Below are 15,568 nucleotides of genomic sequence, written 5' to 3'. Positions count from 1 at the left end.
TAAAATGTAGCCTCCACTGTAAAAAGATATTTTCATGATTTGTAATCACAACATTTTTTGTTTTGTCAAACTTAGATAATTTATGTAGTTCAGATAACTATTTTGAGTTTCTGATGATTAAATCTATCTCCTTCATTGTATTAACTCAATTTTTTCCATTTCAATGAACTTAAAATTTTAAGGCAGCAGGTTACTTATTTTTTTTAAGTTAAACCAACCCGTTGAACATTTGACCACGAAACGAAATGATTTTGTTTCTCTCGTTTAAGGGTCATATTATCTACCTTTTATTCTGTTCAAATAAAAATATAATATTCATATTACAGATAGTATATCAGACAAACTTGCGTGGTGTTTTACAAGGTAGACGGCAAGTTAAACTTTTATTCCTGCTGTCAATTAACACAGAATGTAATTACTCGGCTTTAAGTGACAATCCATAAAAGGGCTGAAGTGGAAAGACTTCCCGAGATTGTTCTGACCTACACTACAGGTAGGCTGAAGCTTCGGGATTCACGAGGAATAGGGAAACAAGAGGAGGGCACAGACAGAAGGAAGGGAGGAATAAAACGAAAGAGGCAAAAATGACTTGGAACTGTGTGGGAAGACATGGGAGGAGCTTGCAAAGTATAAACTTGGATGTTTCCTAGCAGTGGAGAGCCTCAGCACGGTAAACGATGCCAAAAGTAAATGAAGAGGACGAATGCACCGTCGCATTAACAGAACATTTAGCGGATATTCTGTAAAGTTCAGTGTTCTGGAATATCTGCGAGACGCCCGCACCTCAGGAACTGACGCTGGGATCAACTGTTCGGGTGCACTGGAGCTGGACTCGGTGTGGCATGCGTGGATCAAATATTCCTGCATAGACAAATAAGACTCTCTTGTCCTAAAAGAAAGAAAGCGAACATTTGTCATAAGATGATCTGGTTATTGTTTTTGCTGCTCTGTGCTGCCGGCGTGTTGTCGTCTTCCACCCGTGAGTACATTTATAGCTCTCTCTCTCTCTCTGTGTGTGTGTGTGTGTGTTACATGTGTTACGTACCTTCTTCATCGAATGTGATTTTGGAGACTTGGCGCGTTCAGTATTAAATTGAATTTGATAAACACAATAGTTTGAAAAGAAAAGTAACTTTATTTACATTTTTTAATGTTAAGGTATTTTTAATGTTAAGTACAATGATAGCTACTAAAATAAAATAAAAAGTTGGTATCCAGCATCTGCGAATTAAGCACAATATTTTTTGTGTGTAGATAAATAACAAATGAGAATCAGGTTCTTGTAAAGTTAACTTTTTATCGAAGCATATAAACCATTTTTTTTTTTTTACAAAACATTATTGTATTGTCACATATCACAACAAAATTGGGTATTTAAATATTGGTTACAATTTTTCACAATATTTCTTTTTAAAGTGTTTAGTGTAGAAAGTTACACCACCTTAAGACGTTAAGCCCTACAAAAATGTCAAAATTATCTTAATTCTAAATTAATTTGTAACCCATGAACTGCAACATCTGTAGAAGATGTGTATTCAGGTCATTTTTGTATGAATTGCATTTTTAACATATTTTTAATTAATGTCATAGTTTTTAGAGAACAGCATTAAATTGATACTAAATTGGAAAGCTGTTGTTTTAAACTGCTTGGTTGGCCATCTGATGGTATCTATATCGGTGCAAAATATAAAAAGTCTGCTAGGGGTCGAAATTTCAAAAGGTCAGAGAATACATATTTAATTTAACACATAGAGGGTTCAGCCTTACGAACCACACACATTTCTTAAGCTTGTTTTTGTAAAACATATGTGACTGGAAGGAAAGGTTCACCTCAAATCAACACCGAGATGATTAGTTTTGTTCATAGCTATTTTCATTGTGGGTGAAATATAGGTGCTAGTGAAGGTTTAATTTGCTTTTAATGAATCGCAGAGAACAATGTATCAGGATCAAAGGGCATAATTGCGTTGTAAATAACAAAGGGCTAAATTATTAATAGCTATTGAGAAGTACATTAACAATACAAGCGTTTAGCACATTTCCCTTACGTGATATTCACAGGTGTTGGTGGAGGGGAAGCTTGAGAGTAATTACATCTAATGAAGTATTGCCTCATTCACACCCTCACTGCCAGGCAGGGAATTAAGAAGGTGAAGTGCATTACAGCCACTGATGATGTTAGACTAGTAGTCCCTCTCCTCTATAGTTTAACATTAAACCCAAAAACGTCAGGCTGACTTTTTCTGGGCCTCAGTGAAATATAAACAGAGTTAAAAGGGGGGAAAAAACGTGTAGACAGAAGTAACCTTTTAAAAGATCATTGCGGTTTGACACACGGCAGGAATGTCCAAAGGGTGGTCCCGCTGTTCACCGTCTCAGCGGTAAGATGTGCTTTACTGAGTTTCCCTCGCCATTGCATTAGGGATGACAGGACTACAGGATTACCTCATAAGATCTTCTGATCTGAAACCAAATATCTAACTGCTCATTTCCTATTCAGACACATGCAATAAATACTTGTAATTGCTACTGTCATTAAACAGTTAAACAGAGTCAGAATTTTGTAATCTACTTAAATGAAACAACACCTTTTGAAGACTATTCAGCAGTGATACAAGCCCTAAAGATCCTGTTTCGTTAGATAAAATAAATGATTTGTATCTTTCCCCTTTCTCTTTTATTCTTTTCATGAAAATGCATTATTTATACCAATCACATACAATTCATTTGAAATTGATACGGATTGAAGATTTCACTCTGAATGTGTGCTGAATATGTAATCTCTCTTTTAAGGATAGTCTATCCATCTTGATGTAATTGCATGTAATCACACGGCAGTTCACTCATCACATCCATTACCCAATTGTGTTGAATTAAATTTTTTTTTTTTTGAGGGATTTCACTGTCACATTACAAGGGTGATAATGAACTCCAGCGGGGTTTCCAAAATTATAATTGTGTGTGAATTTTTATTATGCTGATTGTTTGGGAACGTGATAGATGTCTTCTGGACATCTGAAGCACACAAAATGTACAATTACGCAGATATCTGGAATACTTGATTGTCAATTGCAGCTTTTTATAGCCAAATCATTTTTTTAATGATCGCTAAACTGTAGTATTGAAACATTGAATCATGCAAGCACTATTTTTAACACTGTGCAAGTTTCATATATTTTTCTCACATAAGACAAAAATCTCAAACCAATGTGCTAATTATATAATTAATGTTCATTAATTTATTCAATTAGTTAGTCAATCGAATAGGTAATACGGACCATCTGACGGCAAGTATTCCCTTTCATAGTAAATGGATATCATCTCCTTTTGTGATCATCTTGCTGCATATCCCACATTGCTCTGATTTAGGCTGTCACTTTCAACCTTTTTGATGTGTTAGTCATAAGGTCGGTCGGTCGGTCTCCTCCGTCAGCATCATATAATTTGAACTCACCCATAACCAGACAGCCTATAATAACCGTGCTGCCTCTTTCCAGCTCTAACCTGCTGTATCTCGCTCTCCCTCAGAGGTGGCTACAATCTACCCTCAAGACCCTGCGCTTCCCATCGGCTCCAGCCTGACAGCCACATGCTCAGTGAACCCAGACCACGGCGTTCACGCAGGCTCACTCTACTGGACACTAAACGGGAAGCGTCTTCCCAGCAGCACCTACAGCGTTTTGAGCCCCACCGTGCTCAGCGTCACCCTCCCGCGGCTCTCCGGGTCCCGCCAACGCTCCGGAGACAACCTCGTGTGCCATAACAGCGGGGGTCATGTGCTGGCCGGCTCCTGCATCTATGTTGGCAGTGAGTCTTGTCTACCATATTGTTCGCATTTACTGCGGAGTGCGTTTAATTGGCCATTGTGAACGCAGTCCAACTTAAATATAATTAAATGGATTTTGTGGGTAAGCTTGGAGCCTTGGGGAATATAGGTCAGACCTAGAAGTATTAGACAGTCTTTATGATTTGACCCCCTGCCACCGGGCCACAGTTGTTGCAGTATTTAATGTTTTCTGCCTGTCCGCCAATGAACTCGAGAGTTGTTTAAGCCCCTTAAGATAGCTATCTGTTCCACTGTTATGCTTTTAGCACCTGTGTGGTCCATTATAGGCGCTTTCCTCGACTAACACGTATGACAGAACAAATGTACCGCATTTGTCAAGTTACATGGAATGGTGGCAGTATGGAAAATTGCAAACACAGACACACACACACACACAAATGCGGAAATTGAGAGAGCGAGACAAAGTCAAGGAAGCGAGTGTCTGGTCATTTGGAAAAAAAAGATTGAAAGCAAGAAATGGAGAGGTGTGTGTGTGTGAGAGAAGTACTGTGTTGACTCAAGCTCTCTATGTCTCTGAGGTCTCCACTGCAAGGTTTGGTTCATATAATCACAGTCTTACACTTAGACGCAGTGTCTTTTGTTCTCAGCTGAATGGAATCTTGGCCCCATTCCTGAACTTAAATGAGGATGACAGCTGAAGACACTCATCCATTATTGAAAATATTTAAAGTCAACACTAAGTCAAAATTGACCCTATTTACTTTCTTAATACACGTTTCTAAATATCTTCTTGTGGGTGATTCATCTGTGCACATTACTCCAAAAAAAGGCAGTATTTATAAACATTCATTAGACTTCTTTTCTTTTGAAATGACTTATTTTTTAAAGAGACGTTTTAAATCTCTTATGCTCACCAATGCTTTGAGTTTGTTTGATTAAAATTAGAGAAAAGAAAAATATTATTTACAATTTAAAATAACTCTCTTATTTTGATGGATTTTAAAATGTAATTTATTCCTTTGATGCAAAGGTGAATTTTCAGCAAGATTCATTTAGTGTCAAACAATCCTTCAGAAATCATTCTACTATGCTAATGATGTGGTCGAGAAACACTTCTTGTTTTTTTTTTTTTTTAAAAATCATATTTTTTTAACGATTCTTTGGTGAATATTGTAAAATTCATCAAAGCATATTGCAATATTATCTATGTATAAAATAATATATAGAATAGATAAAATATATAATGTACAATTTTTTTTTTGTTGTTCGAAAAAATACTACCTATAATGTAAGATATTTAATAAATATTATTTTTATGAAATATAAATGTGTATCTTTACCAACTGAATAAAATCAAGTTGTCCTTCAAAAGTAAAATGGGTTAGAAACACTGTTGACTTTAAACCAAGTGATTATTTTTTTTAAATTCTGGACATCAAGTTAAGTGATTTTCTGTACTATCTACAGTACAGAATTTAGTGTTGTACGTAGTGGAAATCATCATGTATAATTAGTGCATCTTTAAGAGAGGCATGAGTCACTTTCCACGTTCTCACTTTGACAGCTCAGTGAAAACTCTTTTTTTTTTTTTTTCTTTGTCTGTTTTTAGTGCCTCCTGAGAAACCTGTGAATCTTACCTGCTGGTCCAGGAACACTAAAGACCTCACCTGTAAATGGGCCCCTGGGGGCCAGGGAGAAACCTTCATCAAGACAAAATACACACTCAAATATAAGCTCAGGTCAGTGCCACAGGTCATTCACACTCATGTTAAAGCCTCTTCTCAAATTCACGCCTTATCTTGTTTGTATACTTCATGTTCCCACATGCCTATTCACTGGAGGACAGTGGATAATTCCTAATTCCTTCTGATGGGCACATGCCATATATTGTACTTTTCTTTTTTTCTTTTTTTTGTCAGGGCTTTTCAAGACTGATGAAAACAATTACTTTTAATTACTTAACAGTTTTTCTTAGTATTTTTATTTTTTTTGCATTTTGCTGTTTTTATATTTAATTTTTTTTTTTTTTTTTTATGAACATTGGCTTTCATGCCCAGTGAGCAGATGGAATGCAGATTCCAGACACAGCAATTTTCATTTCCCCATTCCCAAACCTGAAGTAATAATCCATAATTAAGGAACCATTCCCACATTTGACACTTGATTGGTTCTTCCATTCGCCTTCACATAGGGAACCCACAATAGATCACAGCCGTATCACTACGAATGTACAGTGTCCAAAAAGTTATTGGAACCTTTTAGATAATAAACCGTGTTTGCTCACGTGTAGGTGGTATGGACGAGAAAAGGAGTGTGAGGACTACAACGCGGGAGAGCCGTACGCATGCTACATCCCCCGCGACCTCGCCCTCTTCACGCCCTACGAGATATGGGTGGAGGCATCTAATCAACTCGGAACTGCAACGTCTGATGTCATCTACTTGGATATCTTAGACGTGGGTGAGTGTGCCTGACCTTTGACCCCGTTTTAGACACAAGCCCCAGGTGTTCTCCTCATGGGCAGCATGCAACACGAGAGGACCACGTGCAACGTGAGAGCGCCACTCCTTGTAAAACTGGGTGGAGGCATGACGAATTGCAGCGGTCCATCGCAGCGGCATCCGTATCCCTTTGCTTCACAGTATCTACCCACCTACTCGCACATACCTGAAAAAACTTGCAGCCCCCTCCTTTACTGACGAGTGTAATTTTGACAAAGTTTTGCACTAATCCTAGTACCGTGACCTGCCTGGAGCTACTGGTTAGCAATGTGACTGGAATAGGGTGAAGTCTGTTTTGTTGAATCCTTAAGATCTTATGTGCTTTGAGTGCAGGCCAAGCTTGCACATAATCTCTTCAAACAGACATTTTAAACTACAAACATGTTAATAAAAATGGAATTAGTATTGTTAGGACTTGAGTCGAGGGGCATTGTGTCTTGGCAAGACATTAGAAAGTATTTGAAATTAAACTGAAATAGCCTTAGCATTGAACTAAAGCCCCTCATCCTTAAAAAAGGAGATGAGAAAGGTTATAAACTTTTACATCCTGCTTGTATAAATCAGTGTAACTGCACCTGAAGGGGGAGGCAGGGCTATTTTGAATGGAAAGTGCAGTGAGAGGAAGGTGGGTGCTTCTCGAAACATGCCATAGTTATGACACAGCCACCACACCTAGTGCCTCCACCTCCTTAGCAACAGAGACAATGCTCATTTATGTTGCCAGTTAATTAAACAACAGCTTTGAGATCCAAGCAAACTACAATTACTCGGAATGTGAAGCATTACCTATGTGATTTTATAGCAGCTACACCAGATTGCTAAATACTGAGCAACTAGTTACCTAGAAGAGAATATTGGTATATTTTAATCACATGAACAAAAGTCTCAGCCTGCAGACTGAAGTTCGTTCAATTGACCAGTTTGCCCATGCAAATTACACACACAAAAAAAAAAATTTGATATAGCTTCCTGACATTCCTGCAAGTGAGGCAGGTCACACAGTTTTATTTGCGATGCAATTTATCGGATACAGTAATCAGAAGGCTACGTTTTTAAGGTTTTGTGGCATCTTTTCTTTTTTTTTCTTTTTTGAGCCTCTTAATGGAGTAGTTCACTTTGAAAAAAAGTTTGCTGATAATTTACTCACCCCCATGACATTCAAGATGTCCATGTCTTTCTTTCTTCAGTTGAAAAGAAATTAAGGTTTTTGATGAAAACATTCCAGGATTTTCTTCATATAATGGACTTCATTGGGAACCAAATGGGTCAAGGTCCAAATGAGCTTTAAACGACACCAGACGATGAATAAGGGTCTTATCTAGGACCCTTCGAGTCATGTCTCGAAAAAAGATTGGTTAATTTTGATGTACGAGTTTGAACAGGAGAGTCACGAACGCTCATCACAGAACAGTCAAGCATTTGAGCTTATAAAACTTAAACTTTTTTATTTATTTTTTAAATGACCGATCATTTCACTAGATAAGACCCTTATTCATCCTGGTTGAACCGTTTGGTTCCCAATGAAGTCCATTATATGGAGAAAATCCTGGAATGTTTTCATCAAAAACCTTAATTTCTTTTCAACGGAAGAAAGAAAGACGTGGACATATTGGATGACATGGGGGTGAGTAATTATCCGCAAAAGTTTTTTTTTTTAAAGTGAACTACTCATTTAAGTCGCAAGTAAACTAGATATCCATGAAGCCAGAATTATAAATTACAATAATCGGTAGTTATGGCTAGATCACTGTATACACATTCAGTCTTTCTGTGTTTTCTATACAATTTAGACTGCTGTGACACTTATATGAATAACTTTCTATATAATAACAGTCTATTAGTGTGTTATTCATTTCATACAGTTCATAAACAGGATGCAGAATTGTAATTTGAATGTAAAGAAGTAGACTTAATTCGACTTAATTACAATACGACGGATGGATGGTTGGAATAAGGAGCTTTTTGTCGCAACCTTACCCTATGTTTTTCTTTCTTTTCCTCTCCCAGTGACAACAGACCCACCGACTGACGTGACAGTGAGCCGAGTGGGTGACCTGGAAGACCAGCTGACCGTGCGTTGGGGGACACCGCCTGCACTAAAAGACTTCCTCTTTCAGGCCAAATACCAGATCAGATACAGACTTGAGGAAAGCAGCGATTGGAAGGTACAGTAGCACTCTCGATCAGTGAGCACAGTTAGTCAGCGTCCACCATACGCACTACAGTGCCCATTATCCTCATTACTATTACCATCTTCCCACTACCACACCCACTTGTTTTTGTAGCGCAAATTGTTCACGCATGGGAGCTAAGTCAGCTACGTTTCCCAACCTTAAAGCCTTTGCAGAGTGGCGCAATGATTAATTATAGCGGTTCAAAAGATAACAGCCATGTTTCAGTAGAATTTGGGGTGTTTGTATTACTTGTCTGAAACGTCATTTCCAGCTGTTGCAGAACAGCACATGGTTTCCAGTCCTCTGGCCACGGAAGAGTCCGGTTAAACTTTAGGGCTTCAAATAAACTTAAGCTTTCGCTGTCCCCATTTCGCTCATATGGATCCAATCAGTTGGCAGGTTTCCTTCTGAAGCTGGGCAGAGTTGGGTTACATAATTCCCCCCCCCCCTTGCCCATCACTGTGCTGTCAGTTGCACAGTCCTACATGGTTAACAAAGTCAAAACATGACAGTGACCATCAAAAGCACATCATAGCAGATGATCCGTTGTTTTCAAAGCGCGTTAGAAAGCTGCATTATCATCACCCGGGCCGTTCTCAACCCCACAGATTGCTTACATAGTCTGTACGAAGGGAAATAATTACCCAGCATGCCTGTAACACGGCAACCTGATGATGTTAACATTCTGCCACTCATCACGTTCCAATAGTAATGATGGTCCTCGGATTACGGAGCTGTGCATATTAACCGTGTTTGTAGCTTTTGAAATGTGAGTCTGGAAATGGACCGCGGAGAGGGACTGATTCAGGGGTACCGGGATTGTAAATAATTACAGGGGGCCCAGGCTGTTTCGACATTCCTGCATTTGAATCCCAAGTATACCTCTGCTTTAGCACACAGGAAGCAGGAGGAAGCACTGAGCCTGGCATGGCCCTGTCTACATCTCGTTGATGCCGTCTGCACCCGTCCAATTACTCGATCTGTAATAAGTAACAGATAATAGATTTTCTCTCAGGGTAGTGTTGATGCTCGCTGTGTATATGTAGAGCCAGGAGGCAGGCCAATTATTTATGTCCTTTACCTCCTGTCTTTTTCTCTGATATACGTTGGTATATTCCCCAGGAGCACAAAAGGGGGAAATTTCTTTGTTCTTCTTCTTTGTAAATGGGCTTGTGTGAACTTGCTTAAGGATTTGAAAGTGAATGGCTTTTTTTTTTCTTATAGAGAACATTAAATATGCCCGTTAGGGTAACGGTGAGTGTGTGGTATACGGCCGCTGTATGTGTTTGATGTAACAGACTGTTTTGGGTGTCTTTCCCTGCAGGTGGTGGATGATGTTGGGAACCAGACTTCCTGCAGACTGGCAGGGTTGCGGCCAGGCACAGTGTATTTTGTGCAGGTGCGCTGTAATCCGGTAGGGATTCTGGGATCAAGGAAAGCAGGCATTTGGAGTGACTGGAGTCACCCAACTGCAGCCTCAACACCACACAGTGGTAAGAGAAATATCATTACTTAGCAGAACCTATTTTATTAAGAAGTTTGCTGTACTAATTCCATTGTATTTCTTAAAGGACCAGGTAAATACTACAGTAAATATCAAAGTACAGAGGTATCACTTTGCTCTTTTGCAAAAAAACAAATAATTTAAGTAATTTAGTACTCAAAGTACTTACCAAGAAAGTGCTGAGTAGTAACTACATGTGTTAAGATTAGGTTCAGGACAAGTACCTAGCTATTACCAAGTTATTGTAATTAGTGTAGTATACAGGACTGTGTGTGAAACAGGACTATAAGATAAAGTGGAGTCACAATTGTTTTATTGAATGAAATTATAAATCAGGTCTTGATCGAATGAGCCACATTATTAAAATGCACACATATGATCACACATTCCATGTCAATGTGTCATTTTTGTTTTGCTTGGCAATGTTTAATGAACCATATGACTTGGCGAAACTATTGTTTATTTATATGTACGAATTTTCATGTATTAATCACGTTTTTTATTGCCAATGTGTGAACAGCTTGTAACAAAACTTAAAAAAACGAGACCTCCTCGTCCTCCTAGGTAGTCTATGAAAGCCTGTAGACTAAATTTTTACGTGAAGGATGTTTTTTTTCCGTGAAAATCAAAAGGATGCGACTTTAATGCACGTTCCCAAGAGCCTCTTATCCGTTCTATGACACACGAAACAAATGTTTTTGTCCAGGATAGTGCTGAAAGAGCTATTCTGTACTGTAATGTCAATGTGGCATGCAAAGAAAAGAGATTAATTCAAACTATAGTCTCACATAGCCAGATCTATATAGACAATAGTCTCAAATATAGGCCTAATTACTATATATAGTATAGTATAGTGTGTGTGTGTGTGTATATATATATATATATATATATAAAATCATCTAAATGTCACTCTCAGTAGCGTGAACACTGTCGATTTGTTCGTTAACAGTATATCGCTGCAAAGGTATTTTTTAACCTCTTTTTAATTCTAAGCAAAGACCGAAAAAGAGCTTCACCGGGAGTCGTGAGTATATCAGGACCTAGAATCACATTCAGTCTCTAGTGCACTACAGGTGCACGAGTGCAAGTGCGAGCAAATTGCTGGGTGCAGGTCACTTAATGACCACCCCTATCGCTAATAACAAGGGATTCTGAATTATACATATCCCCTTTAATAAAAACTTGGTTAACTACATTAGTTAACAATGAAAAATAATAAACAAAGATAAATAAATACTGTAGCAAATGTATCGCTAGTTAATGATAGTTACTAACTGTTAACTAATGGGACCTTATTGTATAGTAATTTTATCTAACTTATTTATAAAGCACAAATAAACAACAATAGTTGACTGTGCAGTACAGAGAATAAGTCTAATATATATATATATATATTATATAACATATAATTAAAATAAGCACATAGCTTATGATGCTTTGAATGCCTGGGTAATAACATGTGACTTTAACTTCAATTTAAACTCATACCCAGAGGGTACAGATCTCAGAGATAAAGGAAGACTGTTCCATAGCCTAGGTCTAGAAACTGCAAACACACCACGGTCGCCTCTCAACTTCAATCTTGTTCTCGGATGAGACAGAGTATTATTGTTTGTGGATCACAAGCATCTGACCAGCTTATTTAGGTTTAGTTCTGACAAATAAGAAGGCGCCAGACTATTTAGGGATTTAAAAACAAACAGCAGTACTTTAAACTTAACACTGTTTTCCTCTGGCAACCAATCGAGTCTCATTAAAATTGGAATAATATGTTCACATTTTCGTACTACAGTTAAAAATCTGGCAGCAGCATTTTGAACCATTTGAAGCTGTGATATAGAGGACTGGGATATTCCAACACACAAGTGTTACCAACTCGTTCTATAAAAGACCACTGAACGTGGGTTGGAGCTCTTATGGTGCGTTCATGTGCTATGGTAATTACGGTAAATACCAAAAAGCACGTGAACGCACCATAAATTGAGTTCTCAAAGTGTACCAGATTGATGAATTTAACTTTAAAAAGCCACATTTTAAGGGGTTTAGGCACTTGTCAATTCTAAAATCACAATAACATTAAAAAAAAAAACCATCATGGATTCTTCTTGTAGCTATTTAATTGTATTTGAATTTCCATTCATGTAGATCATATAATTATATAAATTAAAAGTCATGCAATGTAGTAGTACAGTGAGCCTCGTGTGGCAAACATGAGTCTGATTCCAGCTCAACTTATATACAAATCCAATTAGTTCCCGTCTTATTTGTCTCTTTTTGTTATTAATAACAAACATAGAAAATAAATAAATATAGCCAGGGTCTCTATAGTTAAATGGTAGCAACGAGAGTCAGATTGAGATGTTGTCTTCGCTGGCCTTCGTCATATTTTCACATTTTGGATGTGTCGTGCAGTCCATCCTATAATCAGATACATATTTCCGAGACGATGCTCAGTCCAGCAGACACCAACTAGCACATGCAACGCATTACTTTAGTCATACATCTCCTCATTTTGTGGCTTGCCAGAGAGCCACGGGGAGTGTTGGATATATGTTTTCAGAGGATTGTTTCTGAAGATTAACAGATTAACTCCTCTACACATTAACTCTTCTGGAGCGGCCAACATCTGGAGCTCAGAAACCGGCTGTTTATTTAAAATGGAAAAGGATTTATTTTTATCCGAACTTGTGTTTGGTTGGCTGTATAAACTGCGGCCTGTATCTGTGATAAGCTTGATGCATGCACGATAGGGCGCTTGTCTCCCTGGACGGACATGTGTTGATTTGTGTCTTTTGCCCCGCAGAGCGGCTGCTGACAGGCTCATGCGACTCAAAGGCAGGGCAGCAGAACTCCACGTTGCGGCGGGACTTGAAGCAGTTCTTTGGCTGGGTGCGCAAACACGCCTACGGTTGCAGCGGAATGAGCATCAAACTTTATGACCAGTGGCGGGTCTGGCTGCAGAAATCTCACAAAACACGCAACCAGGTTGGTAAGGAGATTTTAATTCGCATTCTACTTGTTTTTTAACCACAAACCCCATTAATCACGGTTTAAGTGTCTGGTTTTCTTCAGCTTTAGTTTCTTTAACTGTGTTATGCCAGGAATATTTGCTCTCATAACACTGTGAGACTGGATCCATTGCCTTGAGTTATTGGAGTTGCCCGAGTTAATTGAATTAAAGTGCTTCTTGTGTTATTGTACCGAGTTTCCTGTGTTTTGCTCGGTAACCACAGAAGTAAATAACATGAGGCGACTCATATGATTTCAGGTAACTTTTCATAAACCATTGAAGTTAACCGGACTATTTAAATAAACTCGAGTAATGAAGTTCTGCACGTCGAGTATCATTCAACATATGTATTTAGTTCTGAGTTCACATCTGTCAGATTCCACAGTAATCTTGTTTTGGAAATGACAGGGTTTGTCCCTCACTCGAGAATATACCCAGCAGAGACTATTTGCTCCTTTCATGTGTCCCTGGTGTGTTGTGGTCTGTGTTGTACGAGAAAACATGACCCAAATGCTTGTCAGCATCACAGAAGAGTCTATGAAAAGATCTAACTGCACCATATTGGATGATCTTACGTTGCCAACAAGAGATAGAGCCCTAAGCAATTAAACTAAGAATATCGAAATCTCTAAACCGCAAATATGCAAAGACTTTCTGAACTACTTTTTTTTGCCATCTCAATCCGTGCAGAAACCATGATCTCGGGTTGTTTTTGAATGGCTATTTGAAGCCTTTCGTGTTCTGGGGCGTTTATCTGATTACTGTAATGTTGTCTGCTTTCAGGTTCTTCAAGGAGATAAATCATAGCACGTCGCTCCTGGCAGGCAGAACATTTAACAACAACAGCACACTGTGGAAGAATTCACATTTTCCAGACCGCCGCTTGGCTCAGTGCGAGAAAGTTAAAGTACAGCTGGTTAAAGTACAAAGGTGACGGGCATTTGGTCCCTTGGACACTGATTGAATTGTGCAGTTCTCTACAACGCCTTATTATACAGGAAAACAAACTGTTAAATGTCTTTCTTTGATAATAGCCATGAAGATCACGTGGATTATATCCTCGCATCTCGCTATCCGTGGAGACAAGTTCTTGATCGTGTCGGGGAGCAATTCATTACAGGTCATAATTTGCACATTTACTTAGAGGATGGCTATGCTGGCTATGACACATGGTCTGTATGTGGACCCATGACGTTTTCAGATCTTGCTAACTTTAGAAAGAGGTTCCTCATGGACAAATGAAAAAAAAAAATGTCTGGATGTTTTTCAGCCAACGGTTCGTGTAACTTCAAGACAACTGGAAGAATTGTAAGACCATCCAGTTTTACCAAAGGTACCTTTCATGAATGTTTGAGTGTGACAGTTGCGACTACATGACAGCAGTTTACCTAAAAAAAAAAATTGACAGGTATACCTCACAGAACACATCTTGTCACTTTTAATCTCCTGTTTCTTTTGGTAACCGGCACATGGCCTATCAAAATTTGCAATGCAATGCAATGCTGAACATATCAATCCAAAGATATAGACCCGTTGCTTTTGAAACTCATTTCTAAAGTTGGACCCTCTGACGTTCTCTATATTCAGGATGTACACTAAATTAACATGTTGGACACTCTGTGGACTCCATTTAATGAATGGAGAGGAAAGCTATGGCCAGCCAATGTTCTCTCTCGTGTTTATATACGTGTTGCAGTTACAAAACTGTAACTGTGTTTGTAGCATTGAACTGTTTGAAAATAATTTTATGTATTGAGACATTTTACTGCTTTTATTTTTGTACTGAATTGTATCCGCATATTTAATTTTAAAGTTATGTTTTGACTCTTAAGTTATGTGTAGGTAGATTATATTATTATTGACTGAATTGTTAAACCCTAATATTGTTCATAAAATCATTCTTTAAGATAAAACGGATGAACTTTTGAACTTCTTGACAGAAAAAGAAAAAAATCAGTATTGTCTTAGAATCATATAAAGCAAAAAAAAATTCTACTTTAGAAATAAATGTGTTTTCAGAGAATGTAAGTTATTCATACCACATTGGTATCTTTTTCTGTCTTTCTTTTTTTCAGCTTTAACATCAATACAATTTGTTAGATGTATGCTAAAATGATTAGGGTAAGAATTTTTTTTTAACTTTACTTTTTATACATTACAACTTTTTGGTATACACTCTGAAAGCAAAACACTATTTTTTTTCCCCCTCAAGGTTATTTATCTTTATGGATGATTAGATATGTTTACTTAGGAATCAAGATAACAGTACTGATTTGGAAATCATGTTTTATTTAACTTTTTATTAAGTACAATACAAGAGAAAAAACACAAATCACAACTGCACAAAGCAGAAGTGTTTTGCCAGAGCAAGATTCTCTACAGGGAAAAAGATGAATGTGTGTACGAGCAGTTGTCTGGTTAAATTAGTGCTCTTACACTGGCCTCTTCCACGGTCAGTATTTCACTTTTCCCTAAGTGACACCCACAAAGAACAAAAAATAAAACGCTTTAGGCCATTGGGTTTAGAGTCCTCCTTTAACAGCCATGAGACTTTAAATAAATACGGTTCATAAAATAAAAGATGCTCTATGG

General features: G+C 38.0%; 1 protein-coding gene across 2 annotated transcripts; it reads left to right on the top strand.

Moving 5' to 3' along the window:
* The first annotated feature begins 564 nt into the window (after positions 1-564).
* On the top strand, positions 565-15,564 carry crlf1a (cytokine receptor like factor 1a). Of its 2 annotated transcripts, none has more exons than XM_039654526.2 (8): positions 565-979; positions 3,529-3,807; positions 5,397-5,526; positions 6,078-6,247; positions 8,296-8,453; positions 9,787-9,955; positions 12,770-12,955; positions 13,760-15,564. In XM_039654526.2, the coding sequence occupies exons 1-8, from the start codon at positions 922-924 to the stop codon at positions 13,774-13,776; spliced, it is 1,167 nt and encodes a 388-aa protein (XP_039510460.1). In that variant the 5' UTR covers positions 565-921; the 3' UTR covers positions 13,777-15,564. The 2 variants fall into 2 exon arrangements, with proteins under 2 accessions (XP_039510460.1, XP_039510459.1); XM_039654525.2 differs by having other exon boundaries at positions 567-979; positions 12,770-12,951; positions 13,760-15,559.
* The last annotated feature ends 4 nt before the right edge of the window (positions 15,565-15,568 follow it).

This window comes from Pimephales promelas, chromosome 5 (assembly GCF_988280905.1).
Source record: "Pimephales promelas chromosome 5, fPimPro1.hap1.1, whole genome shotgun sequence".
In the NCBI taxonomy this organism is placed as follows: domain Eukaryota; kingdom Metazoa; phylum Chordata; class Actinopteri; order Cypriniformes; family Leuciscidae; genus Pimephales; species Pimephales promelas.
The sequence above is the reverse complement of the archived record's forward strand: the minus strand, read 5'-3'. Positions and strand labels throughout refer to the sequence as shown.